We start from the raw sequence: 22,662 nt of genomic DNA, 5'->3' as shown, positions 1-22,662 counted from the left end.
GACATTTATGAAGTGAGTTTTGCCCCATTTTATATCCTTTCTTGCCACAGTTCATAAGTGAATCATTGCAATTTGTTAAGTTGGTAACAGGTTACGTGAATCTGGCTTTGCTTGTCAGAAGGTCGCAAAAGATGATCACATGACTCCAGGGACACAACAATCGTCTGAACTTGGATCACGTGATCATGGGGATGTCGCAAAGGTCATAAGTGTGAAAAATGGTCGTACATCACTTTTTTTTCTCACTTGTTGTAACTTCAAATGGTCACTAAATGTACATCGAGGACTGTCTGTTTCAGGTTGACGATGGCTCGACTAGTGTTCTGCATTAGAGAGCTTTCCAATTTAAACCCATGTCCAGCCACAGGATATCGAAATGAAGAAGGCAAAGTTAAGGTGGAATCCAGGGGTGAAATGCTACCTGTTCGCACGGGTTCGGGCGAACCGGTAGGAAAAAAAAAAGCTACCAATTTATTTGAACAGGTATTTCCGATGATCAGCTGTGCCGCGCGAATTATATTCGCTAGAAAGCAGGAAATCCTGCTTTCTAGCAAATCTAAATTGCGCAACACAGCTGTTTCCCCCTCCCCCACTGTTCTACTTACCTTCAAAAGTCTTCTTTTTCCATGCAAAGGCCATGTTTGGCATGCACTGTGCATGCACACATGCACAGCATGTGTTTGGCGGGCACTGCACATGCACATGCAGCGTATGCTTGGAACACAATGCGCATGCATATGAGCAGTGTGCGTTTGGCGCGCACCACGTATGCACAGGCAGCCAACCGATGGCAACCTGTGGAGGATTTCACCATCAGTGGAATCTCTTGGCTATGATCTGACAACCGATTGGTCAGTGAAACAGATGACAGAATTAGGGAAATGAGATGAAAAACCTCATGGAGCAACATTACCTCCTCGCCTCTTTCTGTTATGCAGGTAGGTCTTTCCTGCATTTTCCATTTTCCCGGAAGCTGACTTAAGTTTTCTATTTCCAATGCACACGTCACTTTTTCTCCCAGTTTAATCAGACCCATATCGATGGATGTCACGTCAATGGAAAGAAGTGGCCCCTAGGAAAAATTATGTCAATTACATGTTGAAAGAAACTTCTTTTATTGTTATTTTTGACATTTCTTTCTTCGTGTGAAGGATGCAATCGTTTTCAGAGCCTTTCTGCAGGGTAAGGTAAAAAAAAAAATCAAGATGGTAGCCAAAATCAAAGCTCTCACCATTTTTTAATTTTAATTTTTGGGAACAAGTCTTGAGGACAACTCTGCCCCTGAGTTTTACCCTACCCTCCGTTTCTTGGCATGCCACACAGGACTTGGAGGCTGGCCAGAGAACCAGACCATTCTTGGCAAGAACTGCAGAGAGGTTCAGGTTTAAGAAAACACAATCTACTCTGCAATAATTGTGAACAGGCACATGGTTTCTGAATTCTGCTTTGATCTAAAAGGTTCTAAGTTATGTTGAGCTTGAATGGTCTCCAGGGGATGGTAGAGGACAGGAAGGTCTGAAGGAAAGTTGTCCTTGGGGTCGCAATGGGTCGGACACGACTTCGCAACTAACAACAACAAAGCTATGTACGTAAAGAGCAAATAAAGATAAACACAAACTTTAAAAATGAAATTCTAGTGCAAATATCTTAAAACAGATTATGTGCTATCAAGTTATTGTCTTTTTCCAGTCCTCAGGTAGTTCCCCAGTTCCTCAGGATCTTTGAAAGATATGCTACAATGGTTCTGAGATGACATCTGCCAACTTCCTCAGAACTCTGGGATGTAATCCATAAGGTCCTGATGATTCATATTCGCGAAGGTTAGACAGGTGTTCCCTTATCATTTCTTTGCTTATTTTTTTTTTATTTCTAGTTTGTCTTTTTCAACCGTAAATAGGTTTTTGGTAGGTTGGGCTATGATTTCTTTTTGCGTGAAGACTGATACAAAGAATGAGTTAAGCAGCTCTGCTTTCTCTCTACTGCCTGTTACTTCCTTGCCATCGTCTCCTTTAGTGAACAGATTATTTCCTTGACATTTTTCTTGTTATTTATATGTTGAAAGAAACTTTTGTGTTGTTTTTGATATTTGTTGCAAGTATTACTTCATTCTGAGCCTTAGTTTTCCTGAGTTCATCTTTGCAAATTCGGGCTATTTGTTGGTATTCTGCCTTAGTTATATGATTTTGTTTCTCTTGTAATACAGTGAATAGATTTTTTCTGGGACAATCTGTTCCTAAACACTGTGCACTAATATGAAACCAAGCATCCATCAGGACCAGATATACTCAATCCCTGAAGCCTTCTGAAGTAGCCAGATGTTAACAAGATTGAAGGATGCAGGAATGACAGCCTCTCTCAATTCTGTTCCCCCATTTTTTTCCCTTACAGTGGGAATTGCTACTCTCTGCTCGATATCAGCAAAATTATAAGACATTTAATATATTTAAATCTGATATCCTTATAAACACATACATAATCCATTTCTCCTGGCCCAATAAAGCAGGATGACAACTCTCAGAATTGCTAGTCAAGGTTAACCATAGGGAGAATGTTGTGAAAATTCACCTGAAAGAGACGAAACCTGGTGAAGACATTCCTACCTTAAAGTCAGCCTCGATGTATAAAAAGACAGGCTCCTGGGAGTAAGTGATTTCACATTCTAGCTTGTGACAGGAATGGCCCGGTTTCCCTCCTGTGATCACAAACTCAAAAGCATGACTTCCGCCTGCACCTATAAAAGACAAGTCTCTTAATGTTTATCTGGGGGGGGGGGAATGATACTTTTTTTTAAAGCCAACAATTATTCCCAAACTAAAATCAGGAGGAAACCCTATATCATTTGAGACAAATGGTTGTCCAATCTCTTCTTGAAAACCTCCAGTGATGGAGCACTCACAACTCCTGGAAGCAAGCTGTTCTACAGATTAATTGTTCTCACTATCAAGAAATTTCTCCTTTGTTCTAGGTTGCTTCTCTCCTTGAATAGGTTCCATCTGTTGTTTTTTCTCCTGCCTTCAGTTGCTTTGGAGAATAGATGGAACCCCCTCTTCTCTGCAACAGCCCCTCAAATATTGGAAGACTGCTATCATTAGACATTCCCAGTTCCCTTAATTATTCATCATGTGGTTTAACTACCAGGCCTCTAATCATCGTTGCTGCTCTTCTCTAAACTCTTTCTAGAGTTCCCACATCTTTTTTATATCGGGGCGACCAAAACTGGATGCAGTATTCCAAGAGTGGCCTTACCAAGTTTCCTTATTTTAATATTCTCTTTATTACAGCCAACAATAAAAATATATTTTACCTAACTTTCCGGTAGAAGGTTCAACTTCCACTATGTCGCAGTCAAAGATTTTCCCCCATCTAAATGTGATGGCAGAGTTGCTGTTATTAAGCATCTACAATTTCAGAAATGAAGGAGCAGTTAATCCCCTCATACAGGATAAAAGTCTTCATTTTCATTTAATTAAAACACAGATAGCACTTGAGTTATGGTCACCATTAGGAGCAAAGTTTCTCATGGCTAAGCAAGGCGGTTGCTAAATGAGTTGTGCCCAATTTTATCAACCTGTTTGCCATGGTTGTTAAATGAATCACTGCAGTTGTTAAGTGAATCATGCAGCTGTTAAGTGAATCCAGCTTCCCCTTTCAGTCTGCTTTTTGGAAGTCAGTTGGGAAGATTGAAAAAGGGGACCACGTGACCCCAAGAAACTGCAACCATCATAAATAGATACCGGTTGCCAAGCACCCAAATTTTGATCACGTAACCATGGGGATGTTACGGTGGTTGTAAGTATAAGAGGCAAGAATAAGTTACTTCTAACTGTTGCTAAATCAATGGTTTTAAGTTGGGAACTACTTATATATAAAACATGCTTTCCCACAAGACAGATAAGAGATAATAGAATAACTCTGCTGCAACAACAACAACAAATAAACATTTTGCATAAGCAATTGTGGCCTACACCCCACTACATTAGATAGGGAGTATAGCTAGCCCTCGGCTTACGATCACAATTGAGCTCAAAATTTATGTTGTTAAGTGAGACATTTGTTAAGTGAGTTTTGCCTCATTTTATGATCTTTCTCGCCACAGTTGTTAAGTGAATCACCGCAGTTGTTAATAACACGGTGGGTTAAGTGAATCTGGCTTCTGCAAAAGGGGAATCACATGACCCCGGGATACTGCAATGGTCATAAACCAGAGGGAGGGAGGGGGGGAAGGTTCTGTTCCAGGACTAGAGGGCTGTCCAATCTGTACGGTAAGTGGGAGAGGCAGATATGGCGGAGGGGGGGGGCGTATCGAGTGTTGGGAGCACGTGCTCGATGTTTGACGGCGATCACGTGCTCCGGCCCCTCAGTCCCTACCCGTTCCTCAGGCGGCCATGATCCTCAGAGCCTGGATCTTCGGTTGATGTTATGTAATGCCCGGTCCGTGGCTAATAAAGGCCCCCTGATTTGCGATCTTATTCAGGGGGAGTCCGCGGACCTTATGGGCATTACGGAGACCTGGTTGGGTCCGGAGGGGGGGGTTCCCCTCGTTGAGCTGTGCCCTCCAGGTTTCCGAGCATTTCATCAGCCGAGGGCCCAAGGTAGGGGTGGGGGGGTGGCGGTTGTCATTAAGGAAGATCTAGAACCGAGGGAGGCCACTGTTCCTCAGATTGTCGGCTGTGAATCCCTCTATGTGAGGTGGGGCCATAGGAATCAGTTGGGCTTGTTGATCGCGTACCTGGCTCCTTGCTGCGTCACCACAGCCCTGCCCGAGCTGTTGGAGGTACTTGCCTCTGTGGCGGTTGAGACCCCCAGACTTATAGTCATGGGGGATTTCAACCTTCCATCAGCTGGCTTGTTATCGACGGCAGCTCGGGAGTTCCAGGCTTCCATGACGGCCTTGGACTTGATTTGAGTAAATGATGGCCCTACGCACATGGGGGGAGGCACACTGGACTTGATTTATATCTCTGGTCAGTGGTTAAATGATCTGGAATTAGATGATTTAGTAACAGAACCGATGTCATGGTCCGATCATTTTCTCCTTCGACTAGACTTCCAAACCGCCATCCACCATCACAGGGAGACGGAACCTATACGGTGGTTCTGTCCCAGGCGCCTGATGGACCCTGAGAGGTTCCGGACAGAGCTTGGGCCATTCCCTGAGGATCTGGCCCACGGCACGACTGAGGAACTAGTTGCGGCCTGGGAGCAGGCCGCGGCTGGGGCCTTGGACCGTGTCGTGCCTTTGCGACCTCTGACCCGGCGCAGATCTCGTTTGGCCCCTTGGTTCTCCGAGGGGCTGAGGGAGATGAAACGCCGAAGACGTCTAGAGAGCACCTGGAGGTCCAGCCGTTCCGAAGCTGATCGGACACTAGTTAGGTCCTATTCTAGGACCTACCTAGTGGCAATGAGGGAGGCGAGGCGCTCATATGCCTCCACCCTCATTGCATCGGCAGATAACTGCCCGGCTGCCCTGTTTCGGGTGACCCGCTCCCTCCTTCATCAGGAGGTGCGGGATGACCCGTTGCAGGGACGTGCTGAGGAGTTTAGTGGTTATCTATACGATAAAATCGCTCAGCTCCGGGATGGTCTGGACCGAAATTGGGATGATCCAAGCGAGGGAGAGGAGACACGTCTTGTTGAGTCCATTTGGGATGAGTTTGACCCTGTGGCTCCCGAGGACGTGGACAGGTTGTTGGGGAGACTTCACGCCACTACATGTTTACTGGACCCGTGTCCTTCCTGGCTGGTACTGGCCACTCAGGAGGTGACACGAGGCTGGCTCCAGGAGATTATCAACGCTTCTTTGTTGTTCCCTGCCGCCTTGAAAGAGGCGGTGGTGAGACCCCTCCTCAAGAAGCCCTCCCTGGACCCAGCTATTTTGGGTAATTATCGTCCAGTCTCCAACCTTCGCTTTGTTGCGAAGGTTGTAGAGAGTGCTGTGGCGCGACAGCTACCCCAATACCTGGATGAAGCCGTCTGTCTAGACCCGTTCCAGTCCGGCTTCCGACCCGGGTACAGCACGGAGACAGCTTTGGTCGCATTGGTGGATGATCTCTGGAGGGCCAGGGACAGGGGCTATTCCTCTGCCCTGGTCCTATTAGATCTCTCAGCGGCTTTTGATACCATCGACCATGGTATCCTGCTGTGCCGGTTGGGGGGATTGGGAGTGGGAGGCACCGTGTATCGGTGGTTCTCCTCCTATCACTCTGACCGGTCGCAGACGGTGTTGACAGGGGGGCAGAGGTCGACCGCGAGGGACCTCACTTGTGGGGTGCCGCAGGGGTCGATTCTCTCGCCCCTTCTGTTCAACATCTATATGAAGCCGTTGGGTGAGATCATCAGTGGCTTTGGGGTGAGATACCAGCTGTATGCTGATGACACCCAGCTGTACTTCTCCACCCCAGGCCACCCCAATGAAGCTGTTGAAGTGCTGTCCCGGTGTTTGGAAGCCGTACGGGTCTGGATGGGGAGAACAGGCTCAAGCTTAATCCCTCCAAGACGGAGTGGCTGTGGATGCCGGCACCCCGATTCAGTCAGCTGCAGCCGCGGCTGACTGTTGGAGGCGAATTATTGGCCCCAAAGGATAGGGTGCGCAACTTAGGTGTCCTCCTGGATGAACGGCTGTCGTTTGAAGATCATTTGACGGCCGTCTCCAGGGGGCCTTCCACCAGGTTCGCCTGGTTCGCAGTTGCGCCTTCCTTGATCGGGATGCCTTGTGCACGGTCACTCATCGCTCGTTACCTCTCGCTTGGATTATTGTAATGCTCTCTACATGGGGCTCCCTTGAAGTGCACTCGGAGGCTTCAGTTAGTCCAGAATGCAGCTGCGCGGTGATAGAAGGAGCTCGCGTAGCTCCCATATAACACCGCTCCTGCGCAGACTGCACTGGCTACCTGTGGCCTTCGAGTGCACTTTAAGGTGTTGGTTGCTACCTTTAAAGCGCCCATGGCTTAGGGCCTGGGTACTTACGGGACCGCCTGCTGTTACCACATGCCTCCCACCGACCCGTACGCTCTCACAGAGAGGGACTTCTCAGAGTGCCGTCCTCCAAGCAATGTCGGCTGGCGGCCCCCCGGGGAAGGTCCTTCTCTGTGGGGGCTCCCACCCTCTGGAACGAACTTCCCCCGGGTTTACGCCAAATACCTGACCTTCGGACATTCCGTCGCGAACTGAAGACACATCTTTTTATTCGCGCGGGGCTGGCTTAAATTGATTTTAACAAATTTTTAAATTCTTAGAAATTAATTTTAAATGGGGTTTTTTAGCTTATTATATATTTTACTTCTCAGGCCAATTTTAAAATAAGTTTTTTAACTGCATTTTAAATTTGTATATTGTACCGTCTGTTTTATTCTTGCCTGTACACCGCCCTGAGTCCTTCGGGAGAAGGGCGGTATAGAAATCAAATAAATAAAATAAATAAAATAAATAAATAAACGTGAGTCAGTTGCTAAGCATCCGAGTTTTGATCATGTGGGATCAAATGGGGACGCTGCCAACTGTCGTAACCATGAAAATCGGCCATGAGTCACTTCTTTCAGTGCCGTTGTAACTTTGAACCGTCACTAAACAACCTGTTGTAAGTCGAGGACTGCCTGCATTGTCCTAAGGTAAGCTTATAGAGGTGACAGTGACCACAAGGAGGGATCGGAAGGATGTGAATGAGGAAGAGGTAAACATCAGTAAATTACTTATAGAGAACAATTCAAAAAGCCGTTTCTTGGATGTGATATAAGCAACTGTCAGGCGCAAGAAAACAAGAATCTGATCTACTAACGGCAAGGGCAAATTGGCATCAGGTAAGCGTCAATGGACTTCAAGGGAGGGGAAGGACCTAGGTCTTTTTCGGAGTCATAGGGACTCCAGACTGATGATACATTTGGCCCTGCCCTTGTGATGACCCGGGGCAGGGCACAGAGGTAACACAGGCAGCTGGCAGTTTAAGCCGCCCCTTTATTGCTCCAAATTGGCCCAAACACTACCATGTTTCTGGCAAGCCCCAGAGCAAAGTGATGGCACACCCACACCTCAAGCAGCCTCTGGCTGCAAATAGTCCAGCCCAATGCTGTGAGCACCATGGCTGCAGAGCAAGAAATCCAGCAGGGCAAGTCGAGGAATCCAGGAAGCAAAGGAGTAAGGCGAGCAATCCAGAAATCCAGGAAGAATGCAAGGAATCCAGGAAAGTTCAAATGTTGGCGCTCAACACTCCATGAATTCAGCATTTGTTCCCAACAAATGCCCCTCCTTAAGTCTCAGTCCCCAGGTGTGCCTGGTGAAGAGGGGTGGGACACTCTCCTCCCGAGCAGTCGGGTCAGTCTGCACTGTTCTCGCCTTCTCTCCACTCTCCGTGATTGAGGATCAGGAAGGGTTGGTCCTTGCTCATCGCCTGAGCTTTGTCTCTCATGTTCACTGCTTAGCCTCTCTTAGTCATCCTGCCCCCATTCCTCCCTGTCTACAAGCCGTCCCAATCCTGAAAGGCCCTGGCCCAACTTGGCCTGCTCTTCCCCATTTTCCTCCGAAGCCAACTAAGCCACCCCCTCGATCTCTGTCGGCTCCAGTTCCAGCTCATCTTCCTCTGCAGGTTCAGGCTCCGATGGAGGCATGACAGCCCACTAGCCAGGCCTAGGCATCGCCTACATCAATCTTGCAACCAAGATACCTTCATGTCTAACTAAGATTAGATCTCCAGAACTTAATCTGATAACATGAATTTAAGGTTTAGATTGATGCAGGATTGTAATGTAAATGAGAAGTAAAAAATATACAAATAGAATGAGACTATTGCCTTATACACTGTAAGCCGCCCTGAGTCTTCGGAGAAGGGCGGGGTATAAATGTAAACAAAAAAAAAAAAAGTACAGGCAGTCCTCGAGTTACAACATTTCATTTAGTGTCTGTTCAAAGTTAACAATGTCACTGAAAAAAAATGACTTATGACCTTTGTAGCAACCCCATGATTATGTGATCTAAATTCAGGTGCTTGGCAACTGGCTCATACTTATGACGGCTGCTGTGTCACAGGATCGCAGGATCTCCTTTTCTGCCCTTCTGACTAGCAAAGTCAATGGGGAAGCCAGATTCACTTAACAACCGAGTTACTAACTTATCAACTGCAGTGATTCACTTGACAACTGTGTCAAGAAAGATCATAAAATGGGATAAAACGCACTTAACAAATGTCTCATTTAACAACAGAAATTTTGGGCACAATTGTGGTCGTAAGTCGAGGAGTAGGTGTATAGAAGGGGAGAATAAAATCAAACCTAGACAATCATCAAATTATCTGTCAAGCATGAATTGCTTTGAAATATTCTTTCCAGAATAATATACAGGAAGTCCTTGACATATAGTTCGTTTAGTGACCATTCAAAGTTAATTGGCACTAAGAAAAATGACTTAAATCTGTTTTTCACACAAGACCATTGCGGCATCCCCATGGTCATGTGATAAAAATCCACATGCTTGGCAAATGACTCATACTTATGACGGTTGTGATGTCCCAGGGTCATGTGATCACTTTTTGAGATCTTCTTCCAAGCAGTCAATGGGGAAGCGAGATTCACTTAACAACCTTGTTATTAAATTAACAACAGCGGGAATTTACTTAACAAACATGGCAGAAAGTCCACTCAACAAGTGTCCCGCTTAGCAACCGAAATTTGGGGCTCCACTGTGGTTATAAGTTTGAGGACTGACTGTCTTTTTTTATACAGAGGTACTATCCTTTTACAGATGAAGTTGCACGGTCAATTTCTAAAGCTCAACATGGAGGCAGAAGAAAATTTACCTTAAATGTTCTCCTAATATTCACACCAATGTAGTTTTCTCCTGGAATGATTATAGCAGTAGGTTCCAACATGATCTGATATGCTTCCGTGGAGCCTTTGGTGTCGATTTCTATGACAATCACATCTTCTTTTCTCCGTTCTCCATTTTCATAGTACTCTGAATTCTGAAGACTGCATAAAGAATAGGCTTAAAATGGTTCTTGGAAAGATATCCCAAAAGGAACATTTTTTTTATTATTATTAAATTTTTATACCGCCCTTCTCCCGAAGGACTCAGGGCGGTGTACAGCCAAAGATAAAACACACCAGTGTAATTTTTCCTTTAACAGAAATGATGCTTGCACAATTGTTTCACCGATACACTAGCAAACATTGAAACAATACAGCCCAAATATGGTTTTTTTAGTTTATTTATACATTTTTCTTTTACATGCATAAGGGCTTAGTGAACAGTGTATTGTCTGGGTCAATTTGCTTACACATAATAATATTTATCCAATTTCTAATTTCCATCTCTATTATCAAGCCATTGATAATACAAGTTCCATGTTAAAAATATATTCTGTATCTTCTTTATCTTTTATCTTGTAGGAATTTAGCACCCACCCCACTCCTAGAAGAATGATATTTTAGAAAATATTTAAAAAGGCAGAATATATTTCCCTGGATGAGAAATGGAGAAACATGTTTTAAAGACAAAGCAGCTTCCTGACTCCCCCCCACCTTTGTCAATGGGCCATTAAAGCTTCAGCCAAGCTCACTCAATCCCCCCACCTTCCTCAATGGACCATCATTTGCAACATAATAGAACAGAAACTCACCACATGGCAAGGCTCAGGCAAGCTTGAGGGACAACCTACAATGTTAGCTAAGACCCCCCACCCCCTGGGAGTCTGACAGCCAATCAGGGTACTCTTCTTGTGCCCCAGGAAATTCAAAGCTCAGAAAAAGCATAAAACCAGGGAGCACACAGGATCTCAGCCCTTTTTCTGTTCAGGATCTCAAGCCATGTGATCCTGGCCACCATTAAACCATCTTTCCAAGCAGCCTCCATGTTTCCAGTGTCTTTGTCCCCACTTGGAACTGAACCCAGATGGATATTTCTTCCAACAATCTTTAATGTCAACCTATCCATTTCTCTTTGGCCACCTAATGAGAAGGAAGGACTCACTGGAGAAGAGCCTAATGCTGGGAAAAATTGAGGGCAAAAAAAGATGGGGACAACAGAGAGTGAGATAGCTGGATGGAGTCACTGAAGCAGTAGGTGTGAGTTTAAATGGACTCCAGAGGATAGTAGAGGATAGGAAGGCCTGGAGGAACGATGTCCATGGAGCCGTGATGGGTTGGACATAACTTCGCAACTAACAACAAATCCATTTCTCACAATCTAGTATTTTTTAATTACTCTATTTTTTCAGTGCTGTGCAAATATAATTCTTGCTGCTGTCAAGTATATATCCACTTTATCATATTTTTCTGGTACTGTGCCTAACAAAAACACTTCTGCCTTATAATCTATGTGTTGCTTTAACATTTTTTCTAACCATGTGTCCATTTTCATCCAAAACTTTTTTGACTTTGCATATGTCCACCACATGTGCCTGATTTGGCGGACATGTTTTGGAACATCTTTGCGAACCTTGCCGGTGGTAGATGCCACCTATAAAACAGTTTGTACAGGTTTTCCTTATAAGTAGTTGTCAATGTAGACTGGCGATCCCCAGGGGGAGGGCCTTCTCTGTGGGGGCTTCTGCCCTCTGGAATGAGCTGCCTCCGAGGATACGTCAACTTCCTGACCTCCGGACCTTCCGCCGCGAGCTAAAGACTTTTCTATTTCATCGTGCAGGGCTGGCTTAATGAAGTTTTTATTGGGGTTTTATTATAGTCTTATATTCCTTTAGCCTTTAATTTAAGTAGTTTTTTAAATGTTTTTTAATTTTTCTGAGTTGTGCTTTTACCCTGGCTGTAAACTGCCCTGAGTTCTTTAGGAGAAGGGCGGTATATAAATTAAATAAAATAAATAAATAAATAAATTGTCAATTTATAATTTCTACCCCAGAATTTCTTTCTGTCTAATTTGATTTATTTTCCTTCTATTTCTTCTAATATATAAACAATATTACCATTCACCCTAATCTCTAATCTTAATCAATTTTTCTTTTTCCGCTCCTCTCTTTACTTTTTTCAAATTGAAATCCTTTAAATTGAAATCAATCATTTTTCTAAAATCTAAACCTAACTCTAAATTATCTTATTCAAATATTCTCCCATTACTCCCTTTTCACAATATAATATAATTTCAAATGTTTTCCCTATACTCCACCATTCCTGTTATAAATATTTAATATTCAGCAGTTTTACATATATCTCTCTTTTCCATTTCTTTTTTTAAATCAGTTTAGCCGAATGGTACCATAAAACAATTCACTTTTATATATATATACAAGTCCAATTTTCCATTCCTTTTTTATATAATTCCACTGCTCGCTTTTTCCATTGTAACCATAGAGAACCAACTCAAAGGTCTAAGAAGATTCTCAGTCATCCAAATGTATCAAAAAGAGGCTTTTAATTTTTTGAAAATAAAAATCACTTTTGCTACAACCAGTTCAAAAGCTGAGGGCAAATGCATTTGTTCCTTTGATTTTTACCCAATTACTTTACAAATGACTCAAGGCAACGAATATATGCAACACACCTTCTTCCTCCTGTTTTCCTCACAACAACAACCCTGTGAGGTGGGCTGGACTGAGAGAAAAAGACTGGCTCGGCCACCCAGCTGGTTTCTAAGGCAGGACTAGAACTCACCGTCTCCTAGTTCTTGGCCCAAAATCATCCAGACAGTTTTCATGCCTAAGATACATCTAGAAGTCATTGTCTCCTGGTTTCTAGGCCACACTTTAATAACTACACCAGACTGACCCATCCTTTCTTCTGCTGCCCAAGAAAAAATTGTTCTGTTTCTTAAGTGTTGTATTCCCGATTAGGAGCAAACCTCAGTAACCAATTTAGAACTGTCTCTCAAGCAGACGTGACAGGACTAAACTGTAAGACATATTCTTGTTCTTCCTTTCAGGGATCAGAACTAGGGGCTAGCTCAGTGATGGCGAATGTTTTCAGCACAGAAAAGGTTGCATGGAAATGTCGCATGCACGCGCTCATCAGGGTTGCACTCCGGAAAGACCGAACTTCCGGGTTCTAGCGCGCATGCGTGCCTGACAATCAGCTAGCTGGTGCACATGTAGGTTTTTGGCACTGAAGGGATCGCGCTCTGGAAAAGCCGAACTTCTGGGTTCTGGCATGCATGTGCACCCAACCATCAGCTGGCCGGCACGCATGTACACACCAGCTTTTGGCACTGCCGCGCAGGCGAAGGACAGCTGATCGTCACATGATCGTCACATGCGCACCAGAAACGCAGAAGATAAACAGGCAAGGCCATGCGTGCCAGGCGACATGGTTTCACGTGCCACTTTGAGCATGCGTGCCAAAGGTTCACGGGGCTAGCTGGATGCAGACAGGCAAGCGGGCGAACAGAATGTTACACTAAGGTTTTTTTCTCTCTCTTTTACATGTGCCCTCCAAGAATGCAGAAAATGAGTTAATGGAAAAGCCTTTGCCCACTTTTAAATATCAAGTTAAGCTAGATAAATGAACAGTTCTGCCTTGTCAGAATATGGCACAAGTTTCATTTCATTTTTATAGATAGTCCTCGATTTACGACAACAATGGACCCCAAAATTTATATCACTAAGTGAGACATTTGTTAAGTGAGCTTTGCCCCATTTTATGACTTTTCTTGCCACCATTGTTAAGTAGCTCACTGCAGTTATTAAATTAGTAACACGGTTGTTAAGTAAATCTGGCTTCCCTATTGACTTTGCTTGTCAGAAGGTCTCTGGGACACTGCAACCGTCATAGTTATGAATCAGCTGCCAAGCGTCTGAATTCTGATCATGTGACCATGTGGATGCTGAAACGGTCGTGTAAAAAATGGTTATTAGTCACTTTTTTCAGTGTTTTTGTAATTTTGAATGGTCACTAGATGGTCCTTGTAAGTCGAGGACTATCTGCATATAATTATGGGATGCTAATTTGGCTAAAAGGGATGCGGTGGCTCAGTGGCTAAGACGCTGAGCTTGTTGATCGGCAGTTCAGTGGTTCAAATCCCTAGTGCCGCATAACGGGGTGAGCTCCCGTTACTTGTCCCAGCTTCTGCCAACCTAGCAGTTCGAAAGCACATAAAAAATGCAAGTAGAAAAATAGGGACCATCTTTGGAGGGAAGATAACAGCGTTCCGTCCGCCTTTGGCATTGAGTCATGCCGGCCACATGACCACGGAGACGTCTTCGGACAGAGCTGGCTCTTCGGCTTTGAAATGGAAATGTGCACCGCCCCCTAAATTCAGGAATGAGTAGCACATATGTGCGAGGAGAATCTTTACCTTTACCTTAATTTGGCTAAGGAAGTTGGGGCTGATGAAAATAAGAACAATGTTATTGGCCCAAGCATCAAAATCCATCTAGGAGGCTTTCTGGGGCACACATACTGTATAGTCCTTGATTTATAATGGACTACTTAGTAACCATTCAAAGTTACAGTATAATGGACCTCTGCAGGACTGATTATAATCCATATTTGAAGTTCCAATGGCTACAACTCACCTCAATTATCTGATCACATTTGGGGCACTCAGCAACCATCCCATATTTATGATTGTTTGGAGTATCCAGCAATCACATGGCTGTTTATTGCCGGAAACTGGAGTTCACTTCCAGTTTCCAGTAAAAAACACTCATTGTAGAAAATGGGCTCATTTAACAGCTACAATAAAAAGGCAGTCACAGTATTAACAACCAGCATGAGTTAGCATGTTAGCATCCAGGTCATGGCTCTCCCCAAGGTGCTTTTTCCAGAGGCACCTGGACTTTCTGGTTTTTCTTTGAAGGCGCTTCGCTTCTCATCCAAGGAGCTTCTTCAGCTCTGACTGGATGGTGGGGAATGGAAGGACTTATATTCCTCTTCAAATCCTTCCATTCTCCACCATCCAGTCAGAGCTGAAGAAGCTTCTTTGGATGACAAGCAAAACATCTTCAGAGAAAAAACAGAAAGTCCAGTTGCCTCTTGAAAAAGCACCTTTGGGGCAACCAGCATGAGTTGCAACCATAATTCCAGGCTCAACTGCAGTCATAAATTGAGGACTACCTGTAGTCTAATTGGTCAAGAATTTCAAGATAGGCAGCTATCCAGATCAGAAGTCCATCATGAAAACTTACCAATGTGATGCTGGGATATCCTCCAGAACTATTTGAAGCACACTGTGATAGTTCTCTAGCTATAAGAGAGGAAAAAACAGTGGTTAGTTTATATACAAAGAACTTTCAAAAATAAACATGTTGCTTACTTTTTAAAGGTACTTATCAGAGAGGCAGAGCAGTCAATGTTTATCATGATTGAAGCAGCCTATCTCTGAAGTTGGGATTTAAGACTGAAGGTAAATCCACGCAGCACCCCTTAATTCTGAGCACTAGTCCACCTATCTGGCTAATAGCTATGACTTCCCACAACTAAGGCAGTCCAAACAGCTGTGGAAGGGGAAGTGTATTTCCTTTAATTATTCTGCCTCACAATATTGGCGGACATGCTCTGCCCCAGAAACCTTGTGGCTCCAATTATTTCTGCTCTATCCTCCTTTAATCTGCTCCCTTTGTCCACTCCTGCGGTCCATTCTGGCTGCAAAGGAGACTGGACCTCTAGATTCTGCAGCTACTTCCCCCCCACTCCCAGTGGTGAAATCTTATTGGTTCACCTGGTTCGGGCAAACCCATAGTTAAAAAAAAGCTACCAGTTGGTCCAAACCAGTATTTCTGATGACCAGCTGTGCCGCACGATTTATATTTGCTAGAAAGCAGGAAATCCTCGCTGTTCTACTTACCTTGTTAATTGTCCTTTTTCTTTGCAAAGCGCACATTTGGAGCACACTGCACATGCGCATGCATACAGCATGTTTGGTGCAAATTGCACATGTGCATGCAGCATGCGTTTAGTGCGCACTGTGCAAGCAAGCGCGCAGTATGTGTTTGGCGTGCACTGCGCATGCGCCGGCAGCGAACCGGTGACAAACGGCGGAGGATTTCACCACTGCCCCTTCCCCACTTCTTCAAAATAGGTCAATAAAGTGCTGGATCTGGAGAGTGTGAAGCTTTGAAAATGAAAAGCCACGCCAGGTTTAACCGAAAGTGTTATCAAAAGGACCTGACTCTTGCGAGAGTTCAAAAGTTATCAACAAATTAACAAATTGAACTTTCCAAAAGAATGAATAAAAAGCAAGCATAAGGAAAGAGGACGTGGAAACTGTTTTGGAACAGAATGACAGGTGGGTAATGCAGCCTATTATTAACAGCAACTGCTTGCAATATTGCAGGTTCAAGTCCCACCAGGCCCAAGGTTGACTCAGCCTTCCATCCTTTATAAGGTAGGTAAAATGAGGACCCAGATTGTTGGGGGGCAATAAGTTGACTTTGTATATAGTATACAAATGGATGAAGACTATTGCTTAACACAATGTAAGCCGCCCTGAGTCTTCGGAGAAGGGCGGGATATAAATGCAAAAAAAATAAAAAATAAAAAAAATAAAAAAAAAATCTGTACACGTACATATATTTAGCATCTAAATTCAAGTTTATTTTGAATTACATAATTTTGCAAAATATTTATTTATTTATTGCAAAAAGTCAGTGCTGGTGGGTCTTTTAAAAAGGCCTGGTAGGGACCATACCTGCTGTGGAGAGAAACAGAGGGTGAATGGGTGATCGGAATGGGGCTGCAGAACCCCAGAATTAGGAATGACAGAGAAAGCAGTCTCTGTATCCAGGTTGTATTTTATATTTGCAATGTCCATTTTCCCTTCCAGTGTCGGTGACTGCAGGTTGGGCTTCACGATCTGCCAGAAGAAAGGAAGTTCTACGTGGCTGTATAAAGACAGTAAGAAAGAAATTCATTTGACAACTGTCCTTTTTCTTGCAAGCCTGCAAGTTTAGAAATGGAAGAAAACTCTCAAGTTAAGTATCGATAAACGAGAATGTTTGTAGCTCAGGGATGAAGTGAGAAATCCTTGATGCTCTCTGAGTTTGGCTGTTTTCTTTGTAGACTTGGTAGTCACTGATGCATCCAAACAGAGTAAATTGGGGGGAGGGGGGAGGGAAACAGCTAGTCTCAATGAGACTGAATTTCCAACCATTTTGGATTCAGCATCACAGCTGTAAATAAGAAAGAGGATCTCTGAATCGAATGAAAGAGATGTATAAAATTCCCAGGCAAGGAGTTTCTACCTATAAGTAAGCTACTTTGGACCGTTTGTTTGACAGTTAAAAGCAGTGAAATGTAAAATTTGTTACTACCAGTTCTGCGGGTGTGGCTTGGTGGTGGGGGATAATGTGAATGAGTGGGCATGGCCAACTTTTTTTTTTTACTTTTAAAAGCATTTTTTCTACAAACTCTTCAGTCGAAGAGGTTGTAAAAAAATGCTTTTAAAAGGCTCCTCTGACGATCCCAGCTGAGTTGCCTGATCGTCAGAGGCTTTTCTTTTCTTTTAAAAGCATTTTTTTTTGCCTTTAAAAGAAAAAAAAAGCCTCTGACGATCCCAGCTGAGCTGCGTGATCATCAGACACTTTTTTTTAACTTTTAAAAGCATTTTTTGGCCAAAGAAAAAATGCTTTTAAAAATTAAAAAAAGCCTCTGATAACCACGCAGCTCAGCTGGGCATGGGGGTGGGGGGCAGGGATTTTTGCTACCGGTTCTCTGAACCACCCACCACCATCGCTACTAGATGGGAGATCCGGTCCAAACCGGGAACATTTCACCCCTGGTTAAAAGCTATTTAACTACCCATGTGAATCCTGTAACTATAGGGCTGTGGGACCAGGGTAGTGGTTGTGTGAGCAGTGTCTGTTCCTCCAAAGGAATCCAGCAAGTTGCATTCCAGGTCTCCCAAGTTGATCACCTAACTTGATGCCAATGTTTCACAGCAAAGCAGGTGAGACCTAGGGCTTTGATTCTCCCTGTTCACTTTCGGCTGGCTTTGCCAAGTGTTGATTCAGCAGCCTTCCACAAGCTATGCCACTGAGCTATGGCTCAAAAATCTGTTAGCTCCATCACCAATCTATGATTCATCCACGTTGGAAAGAGAGGAACAGTGACAAACAATATGGTTATAGAAGGCCTCAGGTTCCAGACTGCAAGCAGTAAGAACAGCATGCTGGCTGGAGAATTCTGGAATGTGAAGTCTACACATTTTACACTTGCTGAGAAACGCTGCTTTAGAGCAGGGGTCTCCAACCATGGTCCCTTTAAGATTCGTGGACTTCAACTCCCAGAGTTGAAGTCCACAAGTCTTAAAGGGACCAAGGTTGGAGACCCCTGCTTTAGGGGATAGTTATTAACTCATCAGATTGCCCTACAATTTAAATACCACCACGCATCGTATTAAAAAGCCTGCGTGGGCAAGGAAAGGGGAGACTATAAGAGGAGCAATTCTGATGACAGAGTGCTAAGCTAGTCACATTTACAAGGAGTCCTTGACTTACAACAGTTCATTTAGTGACCATCTGAAGTTACAACAGCACTGAAAAAAGTGGCTTATGACCAGTGGTGGCCTCCAAATTCCTATCGCAGCCAGCTTTTTGGGGCCATTTTTGGGGTGTTTTCAGGCTGTTTTTGGGCCGATTTCAGGCCTTTTTTCGGGCCGTTTTCAGGTCAATTTTGGCCAGGAAAAACGGCCTGAAAAATGGCACAAAAAACCACCTGTTTTGGGGGTGCTTTTTGGGCCGTTTTCAGGCTGTTTTTTTGGGCTGATTTTGGCCTGAAAAACGGCCCCAAAAAAGGCCTGAAAAACAGCCAAAACAGCCCAAAAAACAGGCAGGAGTGGGGTCATCCGGTGGTCCAGTTTGCCTGTTCTCTGAACTGCACAGAATAGGAAAAACCAGTTTGGGAAAACCGTTCCGAACCAGCAGCAGCCCACCTCTGCTTATGACGATTTCCCACACTCATGATTGTTGAAGATCAAAATTCAGGCGCTCGGCAACTGACTCATATTTATGACGGTTGCAGTGTCCCGGGGTCATGTGGTCACCTTTTGTGAGCTTGTGCCAAGCACAGTCAATGGGAAAGCCAGAATCATTTAACAACCATGTTACTAACTTAACTGCAGTGATTCACTTAACGATTGTGGCAAGAATGGTCATAAAATGGGGAAAAATTCACTTAATTCATTGTCTCATTTAGCAACAGAAATTTGGGGCTCAATTGTGGTTGTAAGTTGAGGACTACCTGTACTCTTCCCCATGCACATGGCTTGTACTGTATATTCTTCAGGGTAATTTAATCAAAAGAAGTGACACTCAAACAAATACAAAAACACTGGCTTCTAATTTTTTTTTCATAGCAATGTCCAATTATGTAACTGATTTTCATTTTAGTGTGCATATTTTATTTTTGTATTTCACTGATTTCATTCCTGGCCACCGCCTAGAGCCTTGCAGCTGCAGTGGGTTGCAATGCAATTCATCATTAAAATAAATCAAGAAATCAGTGACAGCTGCCAGCAACTGCCTTCCCAACACACCCTAATCAATCAACATAGGCGACTAGAGTCTTAAAAGCAATCATTGCATGCCCAGATAGTGCCATCAGTTAAATCATTATGGGATAGTTCCCATGGACTCTTTTGTTCCTCTATCTGTTTGTCCCATAGAAATCTGGACATTGTCAAGCTTAATCGGCTGGGCCATACTTGGTCTAGCAAAGAGTAGACAGGAAGTTTTCCGTTTTCTATAGAAATCAAGCCACAGAGTCTGCACTGAACCTCACCCTGATATGCCACAATCAGGGTTTCTTTGTGCTTTCTGTGTTCTTTGGTTATGGACCATTCTCTCTCCTCCCTGAAAAGCAAAACTGATCAACTGCAATGGAGAAATTTGGTCTGGGATATTCAAGGGTCTCCACATTGGCCCTGTTCACACAACACTGTGACCTAGGTCAGTAGAAAAGTGACTCTCTTATGAAAATATCAAAAAGAAACCAGTATATCCAGTCAATTAATTCTCAAGAGATTAAATGGAGTGAAAACCAGATCCAACTGTACACTGGAGTGGACGAGCTCCATCCATGCAGTTGCCATATAGGGATGTCTTAATTAAAAACTTTCTCCTATTTAAGCCTTCAAGAAAAAGAGTTTGAGAAACTGGAAAGCAACTCCTGCTATTAATTTACCCTTCAGGGTGAAATCTGCCCCCAGCCTTCTATCCTTCCACAAGACCTGGCTCTGCCAGTTGGCCTGGGGACCCAATGGGGGAGCCCCACACTGGAGGTGGACATCAAATTGGTAGTAAATTTATTTATGCGAAGATTTTCAACTGCGGACCTTCTTGCCCTGCGAGATTCCCCTCTCTCGCAGGTTTGGCCCTCCACACTATCGAGGGCACATCTTGAGGACGGGTTTTGGAACCCCGAGAGTTGGCATGCGAAATCTAGGAGGCTTAGGGGATTTTTAATGAACTGTTTTAATCGTTTTTTACCGGGGAGTTTTAATGGGAATTTTAAGGGGGGGAGGGAAACTGACGGCTTTGGGTTGGGGGGGTGGATGGGTGGGTGGGAAAACCCGTCAGGGAGGGTTCTAGCTCCACCATGTGTTCGCGGCGGTAACTTAATAGGTCCGAAGGTTGTGGAGAGGGGTGTCGTTCCAGCTTGTCAGGGTCGAGCTATTAATACGGTAAGTGGGAGAGGCAGATATGACGGAAGGGGGGGCCACATCAGGTTTCGGGGGTTCGCTCTCGCTGTTTACGAGCGATTGCGTGCTCCGGCCCCCCAGGATTCTCCCGTGACCCGAGTGGCCAGAGTACTCGGGACTTGGGCCTTCGGCTGATGTTATGTAATGCCAGGTCCGCGGTTAATAAAGCCCCCCTGATTTCAGATCTAATTCAGGAAGGGACCGCGGACGTTATGGGCATTACGGAAACCTGGTTGGGCACCGAAGGGGGGGTTCCCCTAGTGGAGATGTGCCCACCAGGTTTCCGAGCATTCCATCAGCCTAGGGCCCAGGGTAGGGGTGGTGGGGTGGCGGTTATTATTAAGGAGAGTCTTGAGCCGAGGGAGACCACTGTGCCTCAGATAGCTGGGTGTGAATCTCTCTACGTGAAGTGGGGTCGTAGGACTCAGGTGGGCTTGCTGATCATGTACCTGGCTCCTTGCTGCGTGACAACAGCCCTGCCTGAGCTGTTGGAGTTGCTGGCCGGGTTGGCAGTTGAAACCCCTAGACTGTTGGTCATGGGGGATTTCAATTTGCCATCAACCGGCGTAGCATCCTCGGCGGCTCAGGAGTTCATGGCTTCCATGACGGCCATGGACCTGATTCAATTAATTGACGGCCCTACCCACGTCGGGGGAGGCACCTTAGACTTGATTTTTATCTCTGGCCAGTGGTTGAATGATCTGGTTTTAAATGATTTAGTTGTCGAACCTTTGTCATGGTCAGATCATTTTCTCCTTCGTCTAGACTTTCTGACTGCTACCCACCACCGCAGGGAGACGGAACCAATACGTTGGTTCCGTCCCAGGCGCCTGATGGACCCGGAGAGGTTCCTGACGGAGCTTGGGCCGTTTCCCGAGCACCTGGCCCACAAGACGACTGAAGAACTAGTTGCGGCCTGGGAACAGGCCGCGGCTGGAGCTTTGGACCGTGTTGTGCCTTTGCGGCCTCTGACCCGGCATCGGTCTCAACCGGCTCCTTGGTTCTCCGAGGAGCTGAGGGAGATGAAACGCCGGAGAAGATGCCTAGAGAGTGTCTGGAGATCCAGCCGTTCTGAGGCTGACCGGACACTAGTTAGGTCCTATAGCAGGATCTACCTAGTGGCATTGAGGGATGCGAAACGTTCCTACGTTTCCTCCCTCATTGCGTCGGCAGATAACTGCCCGGCTGCCCTGTTTCGGGTGACCCGCTCTCTCCTTCAACAGGAGGGGCGGGAGGACCCCCTACAAGGGCGTGCCAAGGAGTTTAACGGTTATCTATACGATAAAATCGTTCAGCTTCGGGACGGATTGGATCAAAATTGGGTAGATCCAGGCAAGAGTTCTGAGACCCGTCTTGTTGAGGTGGTTTGGGATGATTTTGATCCTGTGACTCCGGAGGACATGGACAGGTTGCTGGGTAGGCTGAATGCCACCACATGTTTACTGGATCCGTGCCCCTCCTGGTTGGTACTGGCTACACAGGAGGTGACACGAGGCTGGCTCCGGGGGATTACAAATGTTTCTTTGCGGGAGGGGGTCTTTCCCGCTGCCTTGAAAGAGGCGGTGGTGAGACCTCTCCTCAAGAAGCCTTCCCTGGACCCAGCTGTTTTAGGGAATTACCGGCCAGTCTCCAATCTTCGCTTCACGGCGAAGGTTGTAGAGAGTGCAGTGGCATGTCAGCTACCCCAGTACCTGGATGAAGCTGTCTATCTAGACCTGTTTTAGTCCGGCTTCCGGCCCAGATACAGTACGGAGACAGCTTTGGTCGCGCTGGTGGATGATCTCTGGAGGGCCAGGGATAAGGGTTACTCCTCTGCCCTGGTCCTATTAGATCTCTCAGCGGCTTTTGATACCATCGACCATGGTATCCTGCTGCGCCGGTTGGAGGGTCTAGGAGTGGGAGGCACCATTTATCGGTGGTTCTCCTCCTACCTCTCTGACCGGACGCAGACAGTGTTGACAGGGGGGCAGAGATCGACTCCGAGATGCCTCATGCGTGGGGTGCCGCAGGGATCGATTCTCTCACCCCTCCTGTTCAACATCTATATGAAGCCGCTGGGTGAGATCATCAGTGGCTTTGGGGTGAGATACC

At 45.2% G+C, this 22,662-nt stretch overlaps 1 protein-coding gene across 1 annotated transcript in view; it reads right to left on the bottom strand.

Annotated features, from left to right (window-relative positions):
• DLEC1 (DLEC1 cilia and flagella associated protein) overlaps window positions 1-22,662 on the bottom strand; it is an 86,942-nt gene that overhangs the window by 32,347 nt on the left and 31,933 nt on the right. Inside the window, exons 14-19 of the mRNA XM_058183285.1 lie at window positions 16,564-16,756; window positions 15,062-15,120; window positions 9,785-9,956; window positions 3,305-3,398; window positions 2,601-2,731; window positions 914-1,072 (exon numbers count right to left, since the gene is read on the bottom strand). Coding sequence (XP_058039268.1) covers window positions 914-1,072; window positions 2,601-2,731; window positions 3,305-3,398; window positions 9,785-9,956; window positions 15,062-15,120; window positions 16,564-16,756 — 808 coding nt within the window. The remainder of the gene's footprint in view (window positions 1-913; window positions 1,073-2,600; window positions 2,732-3,304; window positions 3,399-9,784; window positions 9,957-15,061; window positions 15,121-16,563; window positions 16,757-22,662) is intronic.

The sequence above is a fragment of the Ahaetulla prasina genome, chromosome 4, assembly GCF_028640845.1.
Source record: "Ahaetulla prasina isolate Xishuangbanna chromosome 4, ASM2864084v1, whole genome shotgun sequence".
Lineage (NCBI taxonomy): Eukaryota > Metazoa > Chordata > Lepidosauria > Squamata > Colubridae > Ahaetulla > Ahaetulla prasina.
The sequence above is the reverse complement of the archived record's forward strand: the minus strand, read 5'-3'. Positions and strand labels throughout refer to the sequence as shown.